We start from the raw sequence: 23,220 nt of genomic DNA on the forward strand, positions 1-23,220 counted from the left end.
ATCCTGAAGATGTTACTCAGAATTTTGACCCTGTGAATCATCCCCAGAATTGGCAACCATTGACATCATCAAGAATTTCAAATTTTTGTTCCACATAGAAAAATCGTAAAACCTTTAAAGCTTGTTCAATACTTCTGCACTGCGATGAGGTGAAATTCTTGCGAGGCAGACTGCTTCATCTCTCAGCATTGCTTACTTCAAGATCTGCAGTGTTCTTGATTTACAGCTGACCACTAATTCTGGGTCAATATGTGTGAAAATAGAATAAGAACTGTGCATGTCCCAAACATGGGTGGTGCCAGATGAGTGTACGTAAGATTAATCCTGAGGTAGGATATTCACAGTTGAGTGTATCTAAGATTGTCCCTGACAGTGGGTGGTTACAGCTGAGTGTGTATAAAGGTTAATCCTAACGCAGAATGGTTACAGCTAAATAAAAGTTAAAAAATACAACTTTTATTCTTTTGAATGTTTGTTGTTAGGAGCACTCAAAAATAGTTCCATCCAAACTTCAAGATTGCATATCAATGCTGCTTTTGATTCGGATACCAAAGCAATACTATAATGACTTTTTTAGTTGGTTAGCAAATAAAAGGTTTAGTAAATTAACAAAGGCATACAATGCTACCGACTTCACATTCTGATTTGATCTATTCCTTGCCTCTTTTAACAAGGCAAACCTGTGTATTCTATTTAAGTTCCTTTCTCCTCAATTTGTTAAGTAAATATTTGACAATAAGAGTAAATTACAGTGTTATGCAGACTGAATATTAAGTGACTTCAGAACAGAGAGTAACAGAAACCTTCTTTCATACAAAGGTTTGTGAGGACGTGCAATGCACTACTAGAGTTAGCAATTGAAGAAATGATTGTGTTAACATTTAACGATGGATTAAGATAGATGGTTAAAGGAAAAAAGCAATAAAGATAAATAGGAACAGGATGGATACGTGGAATTGGGATCAATACTTATATGGAGGGTATGAATGTTTGGTTAGATTGAATTGCCTGTTCCAATATTATAATTTATAACTAATTCTATGTAATAATTTCATGATGTGTGTTATCCACTCTTTGTGACTCCATTCAAAAACAAATCCTAAACTAATGTTATTCATTGTTTGGTAAATCTAGTTTTATCCATTATACATAAAAGCTTTAGTGCTTTGTTTATTAATTAGATTCACATTAAATTTGTTTTGGTTTCTGTTCAGTACCTTGGAACTACAGTAGATTATATGGAATTTGAACCTAACAGAAAAAGAACAACTTTTCATCACTGCACCCTCCAGAGAAAACAAGATGCCAAGAGAAAGCAAAAACAAAAAAAAATTGAATGGATGAAAAAAATGTGAGTTTGAACAAATTTACATCAAAGTTGGATGAGGCACATTTGGAGCAATGGATAGTCCTAGAGTACCTAACTTTTTCTGGAGTCAAAGACTAAACATTCAATTGTTGGCAAAAATAAAATAAAGAACTGCGGATGTTGAGTTTCTCCAGCAATTTCTGTTTGTTTCAGATTTTCAACAAGTGTGGCAGCATATGTGGAGAGAAACCGAGTTAAGATTTTGAATCCCGTGATCCAGCTTCTGAACTGATACGAGAACTGGCATAGGCCAAGACTTTACCCAGTAGATCTTTGCAGGACAGACCAGAGTTCAGCACTGAAATTTATTCAAGTGAACCCTTTTTGAAGAAGGGTCACAGGACTCAGTGCTAAATCTATTTTCTCTCCACAAATGCTGCCAGACCTGCTGAGTTTCTCCAACAATTTCTGTTTTTGATTCAAACTTGGGACATTGTGCTTGCTATCCAAGTAAAATTGCAGGAAATCTCTCCAAGTCATTAAAGGATTCAGGAGAGTCAACAAAAACCCATCTGCACCACTTTACTTTTCATTTCCCTCGGTTTGTTCTCTCCCAATTTCTCCAGAAAGTGGTCAATTCATTGTAGAAACAGTAATTGCTCACTGACCTTTGCTCAAACAATTATTATTCACGTGAGTCTTGAAAGTGAGTGTGATTTGAGTCCTATCTTTATTTTCTTGAGGGACCTCACCTCTGAATCTGTTCCTGCCCTGATTTGGCATTAAGGCCAAGAATTGCCGCCTTTACACAATGGAGCGTTGCATGACAGATCAGGATTTGGCAGTGAACTTTACTCAATTGAACCTGCAGAGGGAGTTTCAACTTAAAAAAATTGAAAACTGTTGAATTTGAGAGTTTCTTGTTTTGTGGAATGCTTGATGCGATAAACTGGGATTTAGTGTGCTAATTGTTGGGGTAGCAACTTCCAGGGGCAATTGACTCCTTACTCCCACCAGCCAGAACGTTTATTGGATGCAAGCACCAATTAAGCACTTTGGTGCTAAAATATAACAAAGAATTGTAGATACTGGAGATCTGAAACAAACTCAAGCAGAAATTGCTGAATAAGCTTAGCAGGTCTGGCAGTGTCTGTGGAATAGAGTTAACGTTTCTAGTCCTTCTTCAGCATGTGCTGTCAATTTATGCAGAATCATGTAAAATGTTATATGAAAATTAAATGAGGAAACTTGCCCAATACCAACTGGGATAGACAATATGCAAAAGGCGTGCTCAATCTAACTTAGGAAGTGAAGTGAGGCAAGTGGTACAGTGGGATGGGACAGCATTTCAGTGATCGTCACTATAACTTAGTAATATTTAAAATAATCACAGAGAAAGGATAAAGATGCTTTCTAGAAACCTAAAAATAAAGGTTTTGAACTGGAGAGAAAGCTGATTTCTAATATTATAAGACCAGACCTAGCCAAAGTGGACTGGGAGCAATTGGTTGTAGAAAAATCAAAGTTTGCAGAGTCATTTAAAAGGAAATAGTGCAAAACCAACATGTTCTTGAAAAGAGGGAGTTTGGACCAAAATTTCCAGAGAACTCTGAATGTTAACAAAATAAGATTTATATAAGGGTAAAAAGGGAAGCTTCTGCTTCATACTGAGGTCTCAGAATACCAGAAACTCTAGAGATGTATAGAATGTGCAGTGGGTTACTTCATAAATAAATTAAGTGTAGAGGAGACACAAAAAATAGTAGTGGGTAAAATAAAGGAAAATGCAAAAGCATTTTGTAAGTCTAGTATATAGGGGCAAGATGATAACCAGGAAAAATACATCAGGGGAACAGGGAGAGAGTGGGGCCCATTAACGACCTAAAGGGCAAACTGTGGATGGAACTGGAAAATGTAGGTAATGTTTAATGAGTACTATACATCTGTATACTATATGAGTACTACACAAGAGAGAAGAACCATGTAGGCAGAGAAATCTTGGAAGAGGACTGTGACTGAGTTGAACAAATCACAATTGAGAGGCAGGAGGTATTGCTGGTTTGGGAAGTATTAAGGTGGGAAGCCTAGACTACAGGCTGATATTGACAGGTTGGTCGGATGGGCAGATCATTGGCAAATGAAATTTAATCCTGAAAAGTGTAAAATGATGCATTTTGGGAGGGCTAACAACGCAAAAGAGTACAAGATGAATGATAGAACCCTATAAAATACTGAGGATCAGAGGGACCTTGGTGTGCATGTCAACAGATTCTTGAAGACAATAGTATAGATTGATAGATGGTTAAGAAGACCTAAGAGATACTCGTCTTATTTGTCTTATTTGTCTTTGTTAGTCAAAGCATTGAAGAGATGGGGCTGTGTAAGACATCAGTTGGCCCACAGCTGTTCTTGTCACACACAATAGGAAGAACATGATTGTAATAGACGAGGTGCTGAGGATATTCACCAGGATTTTACTTGGGCTGGACCATTTCAGCTACGAGGAGAGACTAGATAGGCTGGGGTTGTTTTCCTTTGAATAGAGATAGCTGAGTGGGGAGTCTGATTGAGATGTACAACATTGAGGGGCATATAAAGGTAAATGGGAAGAAACTTTCAGCCTTAGTAAAAGGATCAAGCATTGATTTAAGGTGGGGGAGGGGTTGATTTATGGAAGTTTTTTTCCTCCAGAGGGTGATGGTATCTGGAACTCACTCCCTGAAAGGTTGCTAGAGGTGAGAACCATTGCGAAATTAAAAACGTATTCAGATAAATATGTGAAACATATACAAAGCTCCAGGCCAAAATAGAGAAAGTGGAACAAGAGTACAGAAGTGTTTGATGACCAACATGGACATAATGGGCCAAAAGCTCTCTTTTCATACTGTAAAACCCTGTAACTCTAAACTCTGTACCAAATAGATGTACTATCCGTGACTTACTAAAGATGTTAAAGTTTATACCAATTTGAAAATAAATGCATATAGTTCCATTAAGTTTTATGTTAGACAAGAAGATTGAGGACATTTTAGAGATCAGCAAAGGATGATAGAAAAATATAATAAAGAGGGACAATTTTGAGTATGAGAGAAAACTAGCAAGAAACAATGACAGTCGCTAAACAAAACAGCAATTATGCTCTGTTCCTCAAGTTGTTTTATTTTGTATCTTCCAGGTACCAGGATGGCATACTGCAAGCCCAGACACTGAATCCAAATACAGCTGTCCTAGTGCAGAGAGCGACAGAAGGTTTAATTGACAGCGTAGAGCAGAAAGGCCCTAATTCTATCCTCGATTGGGAGGTGGATGAATTACTTGAGTGGACCAATGCACTGAATTTTGAAAAGTAAATAACATTTCATTTCAAAGACATACATTGTAGTTATTGTTCTTGGGACTGTGGTAAACTCCCAATAAGTAAAATCCTAGGAGATCTAACCACAAATTTATATTAAATGCATTTTCAAATTAATTGAAGAAACCCTACTGTAACATGGTAAAAACAATGACTGCAGATGCTGAAAACCAAATACTGGTAACATGATTTGCCTACAAATACAATCCATGTTAAAAGTGCCAAATGAACACAGTAAAGCCATAAATGTATAAAAGAAAAGTCCTTTACTCTAATTATTCATAGCTTACACCAGTTTTCAGGTTCCTAATCTCCCCTGATCCATTGGTTAGAGCTTGGCTATGGTGTTGGGGAGTCAGAATATTAGCTTGAAATTTTTAAGGCCCGTGATGGCAGGGTGTGCAGGCTAGTTGTAATAATCTCCCATTTTGTTTGTTGATATCGTCAGAGAATTGTTCAATTATAATTAAGGCCCATATGCTGATCTTGTGAAATTGACCAATACTGGTTTATTTCATGATATTGTGGGAAGAAAAATTGACTGCACATATGCAAAACAGACACTCTGCACAGCCCTGTCAAAAGTCCTCTTCCCCGAGTTTCAGGTACAGTCAGTTCTTACAGGGTTACAAGAGATCGATGTTAATTACAAGACAATACAGTTTCAATCACAGTTGATAGGAACAATGTTGCTAGTCCTGCAGTATCGGTCAGTTAACCATGGGAACAGAAGGTTAGTTAATCTACAAAAAGGGGTGCTAATATTCAGCATCCTGGCTGCAATATTTCACAGGGCAGTGAGCATTCATATCAAATATCCTGGTGCCATCTCGTCTGCATGGGCATTGTGGTGACTGGGTTCCTGAGGAGACAGGGAGCGCCCTCGAGGCTTCAGGAGCTGCGATGCCATTGTGCAGCAGTGAATCTCATTAGCAGGTCATCGAGATAACATGTTCCTTCAGTCAGTAAAGGCTTAGGTAATGGCTCTTTTACTGTCTGTTCCGGAGTGTGGTGAAAGTGAGTACTGCAGATGCTGGAGATTAGAGTGTGGTGCTGGAAAAGCACAGCAGGTCAGGCAGCATCTGAGGAGCAGGAAAATCTAAGTTTTTGATTAAGGGCTTTGTCCAAAACATCGATTTTCCTGCTCCTTGGAAGATGCCTGTTCCTGAGTGTGGCCAAGTTGAGGTAGCAGTGGCATTATGGGTAGGCCCTTTATGGCTAAGGACAACTGGCCTGTACATAAAGTGTTTTTTTTTCTTCTCCCACAATATGTTTTGTTCACTTTCTTGATTCATGCCTCAAAAATGTTGGAAGTTATCCAGATGGTTTCATTACCCTCATAACTTCTTGGCTAATGTCTTGACATTCAAGAAGCAACATGGTCTCTTGGACATTATTATTCAGAAGTGATACTTTTTTGATGTCATACATGTTGGTGCAGATCATACCAATAATACATGCCTTGCTATGTCTTCCAACATTAAATGTTTCACTTTTAACCATCAAAGAACAATCTGGCAAAAGATGGTGAAAACAGTGTGGTTTCTTTCATATTGAAAATATCTCTTGGTGTATAGTCATTCAAAATGTGGAAGAGGGCATTTGCTTTATAACCATTGCACCTTCACCACCTATCATGCATGAAGCGATGCCATTCTTTGTCTTGAATCAGTCTAGCCATACTTTGCCACAGTCCTTGTGACCCAGCCTCTTTGACACGGCAACTCCTTTCTTTCTGGAGATGGGAGTGGTCTCTGTTCAAATACCTTGAACCAAGTAAATAGAGCTTCTCTAATGTTAGGATAGGATAGGCAGCCATTTTCATTGTCTTTTTCACAGGAAAGAATGTATGGTTGTCACTGTTCCAAAATTTCTGCCTTGTGTTTCAGAACTGATGGTGAAATCTCCCATTCCTTCACAATGTTCACTTTTTGTTTCATGTCATTTTTTTTCCACTTGCTGTTCAATTTCACCTTCTCTCAAATCAACATTTTTAACCTTCTCAATAGATTTTGGCATGCTTTTACACAGAAATTTTGATGTCAAGTAATACCTTGTTTCGTATTCCATGATTCTGCCCTATTGTGTGGCTTAACTTTGTCCATTTGGTCGGAACACTGATATGATAAGCTTAGCCAACTTTTACTAATTCAGTTACTACTTCAAAGTTATAGTTAATCACAGGCATTAGATTATTGAATTTTCTGTTTGGCTAGTGGGAATGACTGAACCCAATTGAAGTTTTATATCATCCAAATTTGACTCATCACAATTTTACTGTCATTAGTTGAACACAATCCATTAAAAATAGGTCTTTGTAATGTACTCATGAGTCTTATTTATGAAGGTAAGGTCAGCATAGTCCTACTGGACCACAGGGCTACTCTCCCATTAGAGAGAGATGACCGGTGTTGGTTTAACCTGTGAGTCACCACACCTCAAGTGAGGGGAGAGGATGAGAAGATGCATCCTTTGTGGTAAACTCAACCAGTGCAGGAATTGAACCCACACTGTTGACACCACTCATTAGCCATCCAGCCAACTGAGATAACCAACCCTTTTCTGTATTAGAACTGCAAAACAGTTCTATTATTGCACTCACCTGTTACTCAAAGTACAATAGTGATGACATTGTAATAAGTTTGAATGCAGTGAAAGACCATGTCAGATTTTACTTCTTGTTTTTGGAATATGGACATTGCTGGTAAGGATAGAATTTATTGATCAGTTCAATTTGTTCTTACAAGATGATGCTAACGTATGACTTGAATCTTTGATCCATAATCCCTAATGCCTTCTCCTAATAACATAATAAATAAAAGCATGCCAAGGTTCCTCAAGGCTGCTGTACATTCAATAGAGTCATGGCTGGTCTTCTACCACAATTCCACTTTTCTTTCCTATCCCCACATACCACTGTTTCCAAAAATTTAGATCTGCATCACAGTCTTGATTATATGCAATGATTGATCATTTAGAGGTTGCTGAGTAGAAGATTCCTAAAGGTTCACAACCTATAGAGTGAAGAAATTCTCCTGCATTTAAAAATATGTCAGTCTAGTATTTAAACTTTCAATTAAGCTGCCATCCATTTTCTTTTGAGGAAGCAAATTCTGTCACCTTTTATATGAAAAATGCTTCCTGATTTCACTTCTGTATGACGTAGCGTTGATATTAAGTTTGCAATCTCTTGTTCTTGATTCCTTACCAGAAGAAATAGCTTATCAATATGCAAATGTTGTTTACATGCCTTATTAGATCACCCATCAACCTTCTGAACTCAAATCAATGTATCCTAAGTTTATGCAATGTTGCTTCATGATTTAAACTCTGCATTACTTTGGTAAATCTGCAAAGTCCCTTGCTTCAATTTCAGTATTTCTTTCCATAGGTGCACTACCTAGTTATGAATACAGCAGTTGAAGTCGGATCTGACTGAGATTCCAGAAAACTGATGAATAACTTATTTGTTATTTAGTAGACTCCAGATAATGGGAGAAATTATTATTCTCAAGATGCATTACCTGTGTGTTAGGTGATGTTGAATAAGCTTGGCAGTTTGCTACACAGCACATTCCAAAGCTTATACATGCTGCAGTCATAGTTTACTTGTGGTGGAACTACTGGATGTTCAAATTAATGGTTAGGAAGCTAATTAGGCAAACTGCTTTGTCCTGGAATGTGTTAACTTTCTTGAGTGTTTGTGCAGCTGCACAAGTACCATCATACTTTTGACTTGAGCCTTGTAGACAGTAACAGGGCTTTGGCGATTTGGGAATCTAGGGGCTTGAGACAGTCTCTGACTTGTTCTAGTAGCCATAATTCCCACTGTAAATTAATGAGCAGCAATATCAGCTACTGTAAGATTTTGAAATTCAATTCAACTTTAATTGAAGACTTATGACAATTATAATTCAAAACTAACATTGAGAGAACCAATCTAAACATTTACTAATCCACTAGTTCCATTTCAGGTACAAATATGTTTTCACAAGTTTTACAGAATGAGGTTTTTCATAACAAACAAAAAGACACTGGCTCAGTGGTTAGCACTGCTGCCTCACACCACCAGGGACCCGGGTTTGATTTCAGCCTTGGGCGACTGTACGGAGTTTGCACATTCTCCCCACGTCTGAGTGTATTTCCTCCAGATGCTCCGGTTTCCTCTCACAATCCAAAGATGTGCAGGTTAGGTGAACTGGCCATGCTAAATTGGCCATAGTGTTCAGGATATATAAGTTAGGTGCATGAGTCAGGGGTAAACGTAGGGGAATGGGTCTGGTGGGATACTCTTCAGAGGGTCAGTGTGGATTTGTTGGGCGAAGGGCTTGCTTCCACACTGCAGGGATTCTAATTCTAAAAAAAAAAATTTTAATAAAAAGCAATGGTTTGCATTTGAAACACTTCAGGATGCAACTGTGACTCCAAAGTGGTTGACTGAGCCATGATTTCTTGTTTTGTTGACTGACATTCTTCTGTCTACAGTCATTAGATGAACAATCATGGTCATTCTTGAATTGGCCAGGTAGTTTTTAACCCAATTCCTGATTTTTTAAAAAGCCATGGTCTTCTGCGTAGCATCACATCTGACACATCAATGCCATTGAAACGTCATCCTTTTATGACAGTTAGTCCCTTTTAGCTTACCAACTTCATAGATCTTAACTAAGGTAATATGGCACCAATGAAACTATTATTATTATTTGCCTATTATGTATCATCAGCTCCTAGTGACTTAATGTCATCCCAGATCTTCCAACTGATACATCTAAAACTGTCAAAGCATGTCAAATGTAGAGATGGTTGGAAATAATGTTGAAAGGGGGACTATGTCTGTTCAGAGCATGAGTCCAGAAGGCTATGTCACTGACTTAGTGCCAGAGCACAGGATATTTTCAGGGCTGAACAGGAACTTGGAGTGGGAAAATGAGGATCCAGTTGTCATGGTCCATGTTGGTAGAAGAGGGAAGAGGGAAATAGCATCTACTTGAACAGTATGAGGAGCTAGGCCTTTTCTGTCCTCTTGTAATGCTTTTCACATAGTCATAGTTCTGCTTGCATCCTGGTGAAAGAAATAATTCCAGGCAAAGGCATAAAACTGGGGATTGCCCTTCAGTCATAGCCAATGGTGATAGATGCCCACCTGAATTACAAAGAAGGAGGACTTGTTCCAGGAAGTTGCACCTATCAGCAATGATTTGCTATAAAGGCCAATGCATTTTGCCTCAAGAGCTCTGTGCTCATCCCTTCTGTATTGTGGAGCAGCCTATGGCTTGGAAGCAGAAACTGCTCCTGCTACTGGTATTCTTTCTGCCGCAGCTGGTATTTCTTTTAGATCAGCTTTGACTGTGTTCTTAAAGTCAGAATTCAAGATTAAAAACTTAATTGATTATTTAAATATTGAGATTAATGATCTGATAACTCCATATCAGCTTCCCATTCTGCACCAAACATATCTCACTAAAACCCATAAGTCGGCAAGATTATGATGGGCATTTTTTGAGGCTTTAACTGCCTCTTCTGCACCTTCATTAGTAGTCAACCACTGCCCTAGAGGCCTCCATGCTTATACTATAAATATCTGAAAAAGAGAAAAGACGAGGGGATAAATATTCCATAGATTTGAGGGTTATGAAAGAATGCATTAGAATATACATTTGTGCAATGATTCTTGGTGTCAAACTAATTGAACTATATGGAAATGAAGACCATGCCAGATAGTTTATTTAGTGTTTGAAAAACAAGCAATATACCAACTGTAGCAGTATTTATTCAATATAGAAATTATGTTAAAACAGAATGGATTAGAGGGTACAGGTGAGAGAGAGAAATCACCAGTCATATGACAAGTTTTATCTTGCATTCTGTGAAATATCTGAGATAGGTAGCAGATGAAGATCACTAGAATAGGAACAATATTTGAGATAGATAAAGGATTATAAAAATTTACATTGTACAACTTGTGATACTAATGATGTATCAGAGCAAATTTCTGCTATATTGCTTTTCAGGTATTTAAATGACTGGACGGAAATTGCTTGTAGCAGTTCCTCTGCAAATCTTCCAGGTACCTCGATATTCATTTTAAATCTTGTTGTATGTGCACCAGTAACAATAATTCTCCAGATATTAATTTACATAAATATATCAAACATGGAAATAATGCACCAATTGAAAATTGTAATGAGGCTATTACAAACTAAGTGAAAAGAGGACCTTCCTTGGATCTGGGGATATCCAATAGCATTTTCTAGTACTTTTTCAGGAATGGTATGAACATATAAAGATGATGGGTGGAATCTTAAAGGGGCCTGAACAATGTGGCTATAGTGAGAAATGTGGCAGAATCACACAAAAAGTGTAGGAAGGTCAATTTCGACATCAGGAGCAACTTACTGTATGCTTTAACTAAGTTCCAGGCTATCAGGGTCTGAGGCAAGATTGTCACTCGGCAAAAACAAGTTACTTATTAAGTGGGATTATTTAATGACCTTATTAACTCATTAATATTTAACTTTCTATTGTACCCACCCACTTCAAACAAACTGAACACTAAGAATCCTCAACGTGACATGCGCCAGCCTCTAAGTACTAACATGGCACCTCTCCAACCCACTTACAATTGTGCACTTTAATGCTGCACCTCGAGACATAACAGTAACTGTCATTGTAATGCTGCATCAAGGACATTTTGTGCTCAGGGCAGCACGGTGGCTCAGTGGTTAGCACTGCTAACTCACAGCGCCATTAATCTGGGCTCAATTCCCACCTCAGGCTACTGTCTGCGTGGAGTTTGCACATTCTCCTGGTGTCTGCATGGGTTTCCTCAAGGTGCTCCAGTTTCCTCCCACATTCCAAAAGATGTGCAGGTCAAGTGAATTAGCCATGCTAAATTGCCCATAGTATTAGGTGTATTTTTTGGGGTAAATGTAGGGAAATGAGTCTGGGTGGGTACTCTTTGGAGGATTGGTGTGGATTTGTTGGGCCAAAGGGCCTGTTTCCACACTCTTGGGAATCTAATCTAGTCAAAAGGAATGCAGAACAGGTATGTGGTGAATTCAGCTCACCAATTGCTCTAAAAGTACAAATCATTACAATCTTACCAGACCATAGGGCTCACTGTGCATTGTTATTAGAGAGAGATGACTGGTGGTAGTTTAACCTGAGAGGTGTAATGCCTCAAGCAAGGGAGAAGGAGAATCCTTCATGGTTCTGTTCCAAAGGACACTGGGCATCAACATTTCAGGGCACTGGACACGCACAACTTGGATCCACGGACATTGACAGCTGACATGCGCCAGCCTCTAAGTACCGTCATGACACCTCTCCAACCCACTTATAATTCTACACTTTAATGCTGCACCTCGAGACGCAACAGTAACTGTCATTGTAATGCTGCAGCAAGGGCACTTTGTGCTCAGGGAGACTCACCCAGCTCATGATCTGAATCAGATTACATCTCTAGCCTGTTCACCTGCTCTCTGAGTGCTCATTTACTTTGAGCTTACCTGTATGTTCACAGCATGCTTATCTTGCCTTGCCTCATCTTCTTGCATGCCTTTTCCCTTGGCCAGGGATATCAAGAATGCAGTAATGGTGTCATGCTGTGCCATTTAGCACAAACATAAAGGCAGGAAGCTTTATGGTTATCACTTGGCCTCAGTTATATCATGCCTTCAGTCATAGAGTCATAGAGATTTTCAGCACAGAAACAGACCAATCAGTCCAACTCATCTATACCAATCAGATATCTCAAATAAATCTAGTCCTTTTTGCTAACATTTGGCTTATATCCTTCTAAGCTCTTCCTACTCATATACCCACCCTAATGCCTTTTAAATGTTGTAATTGTACCAGCCTCCACCTTTCAGCTCATTCCATGCACCACCTTCTGCATGAAAAAGTTACCCCTTCAATACCATTTAAATCTTTTGGACTCCCCACCCCTGGCCCAGGGAAAATACTTTTTCTATTTACCCTATCCATGCCCTTCATGATTATATCAACCCCTATAAGGTCACCCCTCAGCCTTCACTGCAGGCAAAATAGCCCAGTTTGTTCAGCCTTGCCCTATCATTCAAACCCTATATCCCTGGCAACATCCTTGTAAATCTTTTCTGAACCCTTTCACGTTTCACAACATCCTTCCTTGAGCAGGGAAACGAGAATTGCACACACTATTCCAATATTGGCCTAACCAATGTCCTAGGGGGCTCCTAGCACAGAAAGTACAGATGGAGTGTCCTTAGCAAGTAGAGGGCATGCAGAAGTAGTGGTACTGTGGTTTGAGGTGGGTGCAAGTGGGTGGGGAAGATATTGCAAGCAATACTGAGGAAGTTATAGCTTAGGCCTTGGTTGGAGGTGGGTGCAGTATCAGAGGTAGAGTGAGTGTGATGTTTCAGCCAAAGTTGGTAGCACTTTCAGTAGTGGAGTGGAAAAGGTCATCCTGCATTTACTCAGACTGTACGCCAGATGGCAAATTTGGCCCAAACCGACAGAGTCCAGTGTCATTGCCTTAACTGCCCCAGGAGAAGATGCCATCCTGCCTCTATACCACCCCATCCTCCAGCCTCTGTATCACCCTGCTCACAAAGCAGAATGCCAATTTTCTCTTGTCTGCCATGTCCACTGCAAATGTCAGGAACAATGCAGGGCAGCCCCGTACCAATAGTTCTCATTCACGGTCACAGCAGCCTTTTAAAGATGTGCAAGCACTACATTCCAATCTATTCCAGAATATCCTGGCAAAGGTGAGTTTTTCCAAGTTATGAAGTCATACAGGAGAAAGTGAGGACTGCAGATGCTGGAGATCACAGTCGGTAGCGTGGTGATGGAAAAGCACAGCCAGTCAGGCAGCATCCGAGGAGCAGGAGAATCGATGTTTCGGGCATAAGCCCTTCATCAGACCTTTGCCCAAAACATCAACTCTCTTGCTCCTTGGATGCTGCTTGACCTGTGCTTTTCTAGCACCACACTTTTTGATCTAACTTCATTCGAATCAATGTATAAACTAATGAAAAAAACAGGATGCAATTTAGGACAATATCAAGATGTATAAACCTCACAGATACTTGTGAGTCATGTTGTAAGTTTCCTGAATTTACCTAGATTAAGCAGATAGAGTGAACTATTTTTTAAAGCACAGGCATTGTCAGGAAAATTCAGACAGCCAGTGAACGCAAGATGATGGACAAAATCTTGAATGGCTAATAGTAAGATTCTTGGTAGTGTAGATGAGCAGGGAGATCTCGGTGTCCAGGTACATAGATCCTTGAAAGTTGCCACCCAGGTTGATAGGGTTGTTATGAAGGCAGATGGTGTGTTCACTTCTATTGATAGAGGGATTGCGTTTCGGAACCATGATGTCATGCTGCAGCTGTGCAAAACTCTGGTGTGGCCACACTTGGAGTATTGCATACAGTTCTGGTCACCGCATTATAGGAAGAATGTGGAAGCTGTGGAAAGGGTTAAGAGGAGATTTACTAGGATGTTGCCTGGTAGGGTAACTAGGAAGAGAATAGGGCCCCTCAGAGATCAGCAAGGTGGTCTTTGTGTGGAGCCGCAGAAAATGGGGGAGATTTTATTTTATAATGAGTATTTTACATCAATATTTACTTGTAAAAGGATATAGAAGTTATAGAATGTAGGGAAACAGATGGTAACACCTTGAAAAATGTCCATATTACAGAGGAGGAAGTGCTGGATGTCTTGAAACGCATAAAGGTGGATAAATCCCCAGGACCTGATCAGGTGTACCCTAGAACTCTGTGGGAAGCTAGAGAAGTGATTGTTAGGCCTCTTGCGAGATATTTGTATCATCGATAGTCACAGGTGAGGTGCCGGAAGGTTAGAGGTTGGCTAACGTGGTCCCACTGTTTAAGAAGGGTGGTAAGGACAAGTCAGGGAACTATAGATCAGTGAGCCTGACACTGGTTGTGGGCAAGTTGTTGAAGGGAATCCTGAGGGTCAGGATATACATGTATTTGGAAAGGCAAGGACTGATTCGGGATAGTCAACATGGCTTTGTGCATGGGAAATCATGTCTCACAAACTTGATTGAGTTTTTTGAAGAAGTAACAAAGAGGATTGATGAGGGCAGAGCGGTTGATGTGATCTATATGGACTTCAGTAAGGCGTTTGACAAGGTTCCCCATGGGAGACTGGTTAGCAAGATTAGATCTCACGGAATACAGGGAGAACTAGCCATTTGGATACAGAATCGGCTCAAAGGTAGAAGACAGAGGGTGGTGGTGGAGGATTGTTTTTCAGACTGGAGGCCAGTGACCAGTGGAGTGCCACAAGGATCAGTGCTGGGTCCTCTACCTCTTACCCTCACATCCAAATCATTTATGTAAATGACAAAAAGTAGAGTTAGTAAGTTTGCAGATGATACCAAATTTGGAGGTGTAGTGGACAGTGAAGAAGGTTACCTCAGATTACAACAGGATCTTGACCAGATGGGCCAATGGGCTGAGAAGTGGCAGATGGAATTTAATTCTGATAAATGTGAGGTGCTGCATTTTGGGAAAGCAAATCTTAGCAGGATTTATACACTTAATGGTAAGATCCTAAGGAGTGTTGCTGAACAAAGAGACCTTGGAGTGCAGGTTTATAACTCCTTTTATTGGCCAGAGTATTGAGTAGAGGAGTTGGGAGGTCATGTTGCGGCTGTACAGGACATTGATTAGGCCACTTTTGGAATATTGTGTGCAATCCTGGTCTCCTTCCTATTGGAAAGATGTTGTGAAACTCGAAAGAGTTCAGAAAAGATTTACAAGGATGTTGCCAGGGTTGGAGGATTTGAGCTATAGGGAGAGGCTGAACAGGCTGGGGCTGTTTTCCCTGGAGCATCGGAGGTTGTGGGGTGACCTTGTAGAGGTTTACAAATCATGAGGGGCATGGATCGGATAAATAAACAAAGTCTTTTCCCTGAGGTCAGGGAGTCCAGAACTAGAGGGCATTGGTTTAGGGTGAGAGGGGAAAGATATAAAAGAGACCTAAGGGGCAACTTTTTCACACAGAGGGTGGTACGTGTATGGAATGAGGTGCGAGAGGAAGTGGTGGAGACTGGTACGATTGCAACACTTAAAAGGCATTTGGATGGGTATATGAATAGGAAGGGTTTGGACGGATATGGGCTGGGTGCTGGCAGGTGGGACTAGATTGGGTTGGGATATCTGGTCGGCATGGACGGGTCGGACCAAAGGGTCTGTTTCCATGATGTACATCTCTATGACTATGACTCTATGGAGCGAAGGTCGTATACTGAAAGGCTGAGGGACTTCAGATTATTTTCGTTAGAGAGAAGAAGGTTGAGAGATGACTTAATTGTGACATATAAGATAAGCAGAGGGTTAGGTAGTTTGGACAGTGAGGGCCTTTTTCCTCGAATGGCGATAGCTAGCACGAGGGGACATAGCTTTAAATTGAGGGGTGAAAGATGTCGGACAGATGTCAGAGGTAGTTTCTTTACTCGGAGAGAATTGGGGCATGGAAAGCGCTGCCTGCAACAGTAGTAGACTCACCAACTTTAATTCTGGATTAGTGGTACTGGAAGAGCACAGCAGTTCAGGCAGCATCCAAGTAGCTTCGAAATCGACGTTTCGGGCAAAAGCCCCATTCCTGATGAAGGACTTTTGCCCGAAACGTCGATTTCGAAGCTACTTGGATGCTGCCTGAACTGCTGTGCTCTTCCAGCACCACTAATCCAGAATCTGGTTTCCAGCATCTGCAGTCATTGTTTTTCCCTCACCAACTTTAATGGTCATTGGATAGGCATCTGGACGAGAATGGAATAGTGTAGGTTAGATGGGCTTCAGATTGGTTTCACAGGTTGGTGCAACATCAAGGGCTGAAGGGGCTGTACTGCTCTGTAATGTTCTATGTTCTAAAATACAGGGTTGCTTGTAAACAATGTGCATGGCTGTGAGTTTAAGGCATTAATTTTGTAATAGGTCACACTAAATTTAATTACATGTTCAAAGTTGTAGCTTTATTGGAAATGTAATTTGAATTCTCAACTTTCAGTCATTAATAACCAAATAGTTACAAATTTATTTAATACAGTTGCTGTATAAATTCAAGAAAGTATTTTCTCAAGCATGTTGAGAATTGCCATGATTAAATTAAAATGGTAATTGTAACCCTCAGAAGTTTTATTTTAATAAATATTTTTATTGAAAAGCTTTTTAAATCTTTTGCAAAACATTTATATCCAAAGAAAAAGAATAACACCATCAAAACAGAAAAAAAAGTAGTACAAAACAAGACCATAGCATAGTATCATTGTTAATAAACACCCCACTATTCTACCAAAACAAATGTATGTACTTAACTAAAACTAAATTACAAACATATGAAATAAGTACTAGCTTAAACTACATTCAAATAACTTAAATAATATCTCATTACTTTATTCTATCTCACTCATCATATCTCCACTGAAGCTCCCATCCCTGGGAATACCATCTACAGAACCCATATTCTTTTCCTTCCAATCTCCTCATTCTGGGGCCCCACTGGCACTCATACTGATTCCCACGGCTATACCACAGCCCTGACTAATATTGCCGATCAGTCTGTGTCAATGTAATTTAAAAAGAGCCGCCACGTCCTATAAAACTGTTTCGTTTTGTGGTGCACCATATTTGTGAGATTATCTTGGGGGAGATGCTCCATCACTAGCCTACGCCATCCTGGTGGTTTTTCTGATGTCCAATTCAGTAGAATGTTCTTCTCGCGCAATGGGTAAAGACATGACACAGTCTCTTCCTGTGTTTCCCCAGACAGGGCAAATTTGGCAGCTCCAAAAGAAGAATTACTGAATCCATGTTAATTTAAATCACCAGGGTGTCCTTTCGCTCCCTTACTATAGCACTCCAGTATCTCTGGATCGTACAACATGACCGGTAGCAGTGTGGAAGAGTGCCTATACTCATGTTACATTTGGGACATTCTGGTGACGCTCCTCTCTTAAACTTAGCTAGCCTCTCTGGCGCCATATGAGCCATGTGTAAGATCTTCAATTGCATAGCTGAAATTTTCCTTATGTTCCCCAGATGTCTTCCCATATCTCCAGTAAAATGTCCTCTCCTAACTCTTGGTTCCACATCATGCAAAGTCCTTCCATATCCCCCAGAGCACAGCCTTTCTGTAAATGATGTAAAGTACTAAGTAAAAGAGCACCTGTACACCGGAGTATTCTTTTCTCCGCATCTGATTTTTAACACTGGACCAGGAATGTGGTCTTCCTCTGAATGTAGTCCCTTATCTGGAAGTATTGGTAAAGGTCCCTATTGGACAATCCATATTTCTGATTTAACTGATTAAATGACATCAGGATCTCTCCCTCGAATAAACCTCCCAAACATAGAATTCTCTTATTCTCCCATGTCTTAAAGCTAGAGTCCATTGCCCCAGGTTTAAATCCTCGGGCTCCTACCAACAGGGTAAATAGCAAAGTCTTAGACCAATTGCCCTCATCTTGCCTCATTACCCTCCAGGCTTTCACCGTATTTAAGGTAATTAGACTGTTGCACTGCTGGGTCACGGATTTCATCTTGTCCATAAATAATAAATTAATTAGAGGACATCTCGACTGTGAGGCTTCAATATCGAGCCACATTGACTCTGAATTCACCCGTACCCAGTCACCAACCTATGTTAACAGAGCACTTATTTGGTATTTCTTCAAATCTGAAAGATACACCCACGCCCACCGACACCCCCAGCCTGCAGAAGCTGCAATTTAGTGAATTTAATTAGAGGACGCCTATGGCACCAAATAAAGGACTCTTGCCAACCATTAATTCTTCGTCATACTTGTCTAGGTAACAACAACGGGAGCATTCTCATGAGATATAGCAGTCGAGGAAGGACATTCATCTTAATCAGGGCTATTTGGCCCAGCCATGATAACGGTAACCCCTCCCACTGCTGCAAATCCTGTTTTATCCTTTCCAATAGTTGTATATAGTTAACAATTCCCAAGTACAATAAACCTCTTGGTGACCATCCAAACAGGAATTGCATTCCATCCTTCAAGTTAGGCACCTCCACTAATCCCCCTTCTGGCATGGCTTCTGATTTTTTGAAATTGATCCTATAACCTGAGAATCTACATATGAATGAATTGTTTGGATCAATCGGGGAATAGACTTCTCGGATTGGCCAAGAATAAAAGGATGTAGTCAGCATATAGGATGATCTTATGCTCCCCCATTCCCACCTTTGGCGCTACTATTTCAGAGTCCCTTCTGATAGTTTTGACTAACGGTTCAATCACCAAGGTAAATAGCAGCGATGATAAAGGGCACTCCTGTTGCCTATCTCTTCTAATATTAAAATTATTTGACATAACACCATTTGTAATAACTGCCACCTTAGGATCATTATACAGTACTGCTACCCATCTGGCAAAGGATCCCCACTCAAACCAAAAAATTCTAGAACCTCAAATAGATATACAGCCATTCTATCTGATCAAAAGCCTTTTCTGTATCTAGGGAGACCATCAACCCCGGAATCAATCTTTGCTGACATACCTGTACTGTATTCAGTACTCTACTAATATTGTTTGAGAAACTTCAGCCTTTAACAAAACCTGTCTGGTCTTCTTTTATAATATGGGGCAAGACCTTCTCCAACCTCAAAGCCAATATCTTTGATAAAATTTTGAAATCTATATTCAGTAGCAAGATTGGTCTATATGAAGCACATTCTTTGGGGTCCTTCCCTTTCTTTAAAATAAGGGAGATATTAGCCTCCCTAAGAGTGGCAGCAGACAATCCTGTGTATAAGAATATTTGTATATCCCCAGAAGTGGTTCCACTAATATGTTTATGAATTCCTTATAGAATTCAGTTGGGAATCCATCTGGCCCCGGTGCTTAGCCACCCTGGTGATGTCTTATTGCTTCCTGCACTTCCTGTACTGTTAAAGACGCATTCAAAAGGGAAGGCTGCTCTGTACTGATATTGGGGAGGTCCAGACTTTCAAAGAAGGACTGCATTCCCATTGTATTGTGTTTGCTCCCATCTGACCGATATAGCTCTTCAAAATATTGAGTCATAGAGATGTACAGCACAGAAAAAGACCCCTTGGTCCAACATGTCCATGCCGATCAGATATCCTAAATGAATTGAACCCCATTTGCCAGAACTTGACCCTTATCCCTCTAATCCCTTCCTAACCATACACCTACCCAGATGCCTTTTAAAGGTTGTAATTGTACCAGCCTCCACCACTTCTTCTGGCAACTTCCATGTATAAGCTGCAGCAACCACCATTACCTTGAGCAGCGACAGTAATTTAAGACAGACCTGTCCCTTCCGAATTACAGGAGATCTTTAAGCTGCACAATTCTCTTAAACTTAGCATTGATCTTTTTCAATTCATGGGTAATCATACCAGCCTTCTCCCTCACAGATGTAATAGATTGGGAGGCGTTTCTCCTCCTGGTCAAATAAGCCAGATATCTATCAGGCTTATTTCTGAATTCAAACAATCTTTGTTTGGCTAAGGAGACCTCTTTGTTAGCCACTTGTGTATATATTGAGTCGAGAGCAGCCTGGAGAGATGTGACCTGCTGAAACTTAACCAATGAAGGCCTGTTATAATATGTTTTCTCAGCTACCTTCAGTCGGGCCTCCAGAATCCCTTGCTGCTCCTTCCTCTGCCTTTTCCTAGTCGTCAAATATGAAATGATCAGACCTTGTAAATATGCGTTAGTGGTCTACCAAAGTATTGCTGGATTGCTAGTTGTACCTGAATTAATATCCCAAAAGGTTCAAAGCTCTCTTGTAATATATTCAATAAATTTACTATCCCCTAACAAAAATGAACCCATGCATCAGTCTCGTGCATTCGTTTCACTACCCTTAGCTTTAATATCTAAATATACTGGCGCATGATCCAAAACAGCTATATTCCCAATTTTACAGGGCAATAATCTGTCCAAATCATCAGTTGGCATAAAAAACATATCAATTCATGTATGACATTTGTGTGGGTTGGAATAAAATGTGAAGTCTCTGTAACCCTCAGAAGTTGATGTTCAAATAAAGACATTTTGTGGCAAGCATTCATGATCAAGACATACTTTAAATTCTGTTTCACAATTCATCCACAGGCTCAAGATCCCACTTTGTGGAAAATGATCTCTACAAACAAGTTAGATTATGTGTAATGAATACCTACGCAGCTATGCAGAATGCTGCACAATACACTATTTAACCAAGAACAAATAAATTTTATGATCATCAAAAAATGGTGTAAGCATAAATCTATCATCAGATCAAAAAATAGGTAAAAATGTAGACATTGCCTTAGCTGAAAATTGATACACTGTTGTGACGCTGAAAATGTATGTGTTATCCTTTATTAAATGGTCTTGTGGAATTTGTTCATGGATAACTTTTTTCAACAGTAGTAGTATCAAAAGCACAATCTATTATAATGTTTCATTACAGCCTTATATTCTTGTAGAATATACATTTGATAGTATATTCGCATAACAATAAAGATAATGTATTAATTTATCTGGAACTGGAGTCAAAATTCATGGATTTTTGTTAAACATTCCGTTTACCTTGAGTTTGTGAGTGGATTCAAAAAGCGATTTGTCCTATTATCACACAATTCTGATCATGTGGATACTCTCAGTATTGATTTATAGTTGTCATATTAATTGTTGTATTGAGCTTAAGGCTTACATTGAATCAGGGAATACCTTTGACAAAAGTAACTAATAATATTCATACAAATATAATTGTAATGTTCTTCACCTGGCAAACTGTGTTTGCAAAACAAATATTCAGTTTCCAAGTGTTAGAAGTATGCAGAAGATGATTCACTTGGACCAAGTGATTCACTTGGACACATGCTATTTATTCTTTCATGGGACCTAGTTTCATTGGCCAGGCCAGCATTTGTTGTCATTTCCCTGTTATTTGACAGGAGTTTCAGAATTAATCACATTGCTGTTGCTCTGGAGTCACATAGAGGCTAGACCAGGTAAAGATGGCATACTTCATTTCCAAAAGGGGCTTTAGTGAATGAGATTAATTTTTACAACAATTGATGGCAGCTTCATGGTCACGTTATTGAGGCTAGCTTTCAATTCCAAATTAGTAATTAACTTAATTCAAGTAGTTGAACTCATTATCTCAAAGCATGAGCCTGGACATCTGGATCACTAAATCAGTGATATTACTACTCCAGCGCTAACATTCTTGGTGCTATCAGCTTTTTTATCCCATAGGTCACAGATTCTCACCTAGCTCTTCTTCTTTTTAAGACCTAAAAACACTAGCCCAGCTGACATGTGATATATTTAACAAATTACTTATGCTGAGGGACAGTTACAAATTGAAACTGAAAAAAGGTGAACTTGAACTAACTAGCTCCCCACCCCACCTCACTGAACTGCAAGGGGTACCTTATCATCCAATCACTTACCTTCTATTGATTTAACCTTGTTAGAATTTTGTTTGCAACTCAAATTCCTTCCTCCCCACTATTAGATGTTGGCTCTTGGGGATTAAACAAAACTATAAAGTTTTAAAATTAACTGTTAAAGCATCACCCAGACAGCAAGATGATACTTATGTTTCTGCACAAGACCCTGTTTTGTGTGGAGAATATAATCTTTAATATTATCAGCCTTTGCTAATACCTTGCCATAAAAATCTTAGATCACTCCCAATTCCCTTTTGTGTATGGAAGGATGAATAGTATAAAAGCTGCCATGTTGTTTGTGACATGCACACGCACATTCAAAAACACTCAGGATGTAGATAATTCCAGGTATTTTGCAACCTTTCCACAGAATTGTTTATACCACATGGGTCATAAAGCTGCTTGTGCTATCAGTCAGTTCCTGGACACACATGGGGTTGATCTTTATTGTGACAGCATAAAACTGGTGACAGTGAGTTGACAGTCTGTTTACATTTATCTAAATTAGTACTTCCATTGAAGTTTAGGAAAATAAAAAATCAGGAGAAATGTAAAACAAGCTGCCAACTTCCAACCATCCATTTTGACTATCAAAGTCAAGATTTTACTTGTGGTATTTTTATTTCAGAATTTACTAAGTTTCTATATTAAACATACAAGTGTATAGAATATCTTACGATTATACTTTCATTCTAAACCTATTTTGACTTTATGGCTGTACTTTCATTCTATATCTGAAAGAGTCATAGAGTCACAGAGATGTATAGCATGGAAACAGACCCTTCAGTCTAACTTAACCATGCCGACCAGATATCCCAACCCAATCTAGTCCTACCTGCCAGCACCTGGCCCATATCCCTCCAAACCCTTCCTATTCATATACCCATCCAGATGCCTTTTAAATGTTGCAATTGTACCAGCCTCCTCCACTTCCTCTGGCAGGCAAAAGGGGTACTGCAGATGTTGAAGTTCAGAGTCAAGATTAGATTGATGCTGGAAAAGCACAGCATGCCAGGCAACATCTGAGGAGCAGGAAAATTGAAGTTTCGGGCAAAACCACTTCATCCAAAATTCCTGATGAAGGGCTTTTGTCAAAAAC

General features: G+C 39.6%; 1 protein-coding gene across 2 annotated transcripts in view; it reads left to right on the top strand.

Moving 5' to 3' along the window:
* The window catches only part of c9h11orf65 (chromosome 9 C11orf65 homolog), a 75,089-nt gene extending 53,962 nt beyond the window's left edge, over positions 1-21,127 (top strand). For both annotated transcript variants that reach the window (XM_072577462.1, XM_072577463.1), the window contains exons 7-10: positions 1,215-1,351; positions 4,485-4,655; positions 10,676-10,731; positions 20,794-21,127. In XM_072577462.1, coding sequence (XP_072433563.1) covers positions 1,215-1,351; positions 4,485-4,655; positions 10,676-10,731; positions 20,794-20,897 — 468 coding nt within the window. In that variant the 3' untranslated portion in view covers positions 20,898-21,127. The remainder of the gene's footprint in view (positions 1-1,214; positions 1,352-4,484; positions 4,656-10,675; positions 10,732-20,793) is intronic.
* Positions 21,128-23,220: the final 2,093 nt, after the last annotated feature.

Source organism: Chiloscyllium punctatum, chromosome 9 (genome assembly GCF_047496795.1).
Source record: "Chiloscyllium punctatum isolate Juve2018m chromosome 9, sChiPun1.3, whole genome shotgun sequence".
Lineage (NCBI taxonomy): Eukaryota > Metazoa > Chordata > Chondrichthyes > Orectolobiformes > Hemiscylliidae > Chiloscyllium > Chiloscyllium punctatum.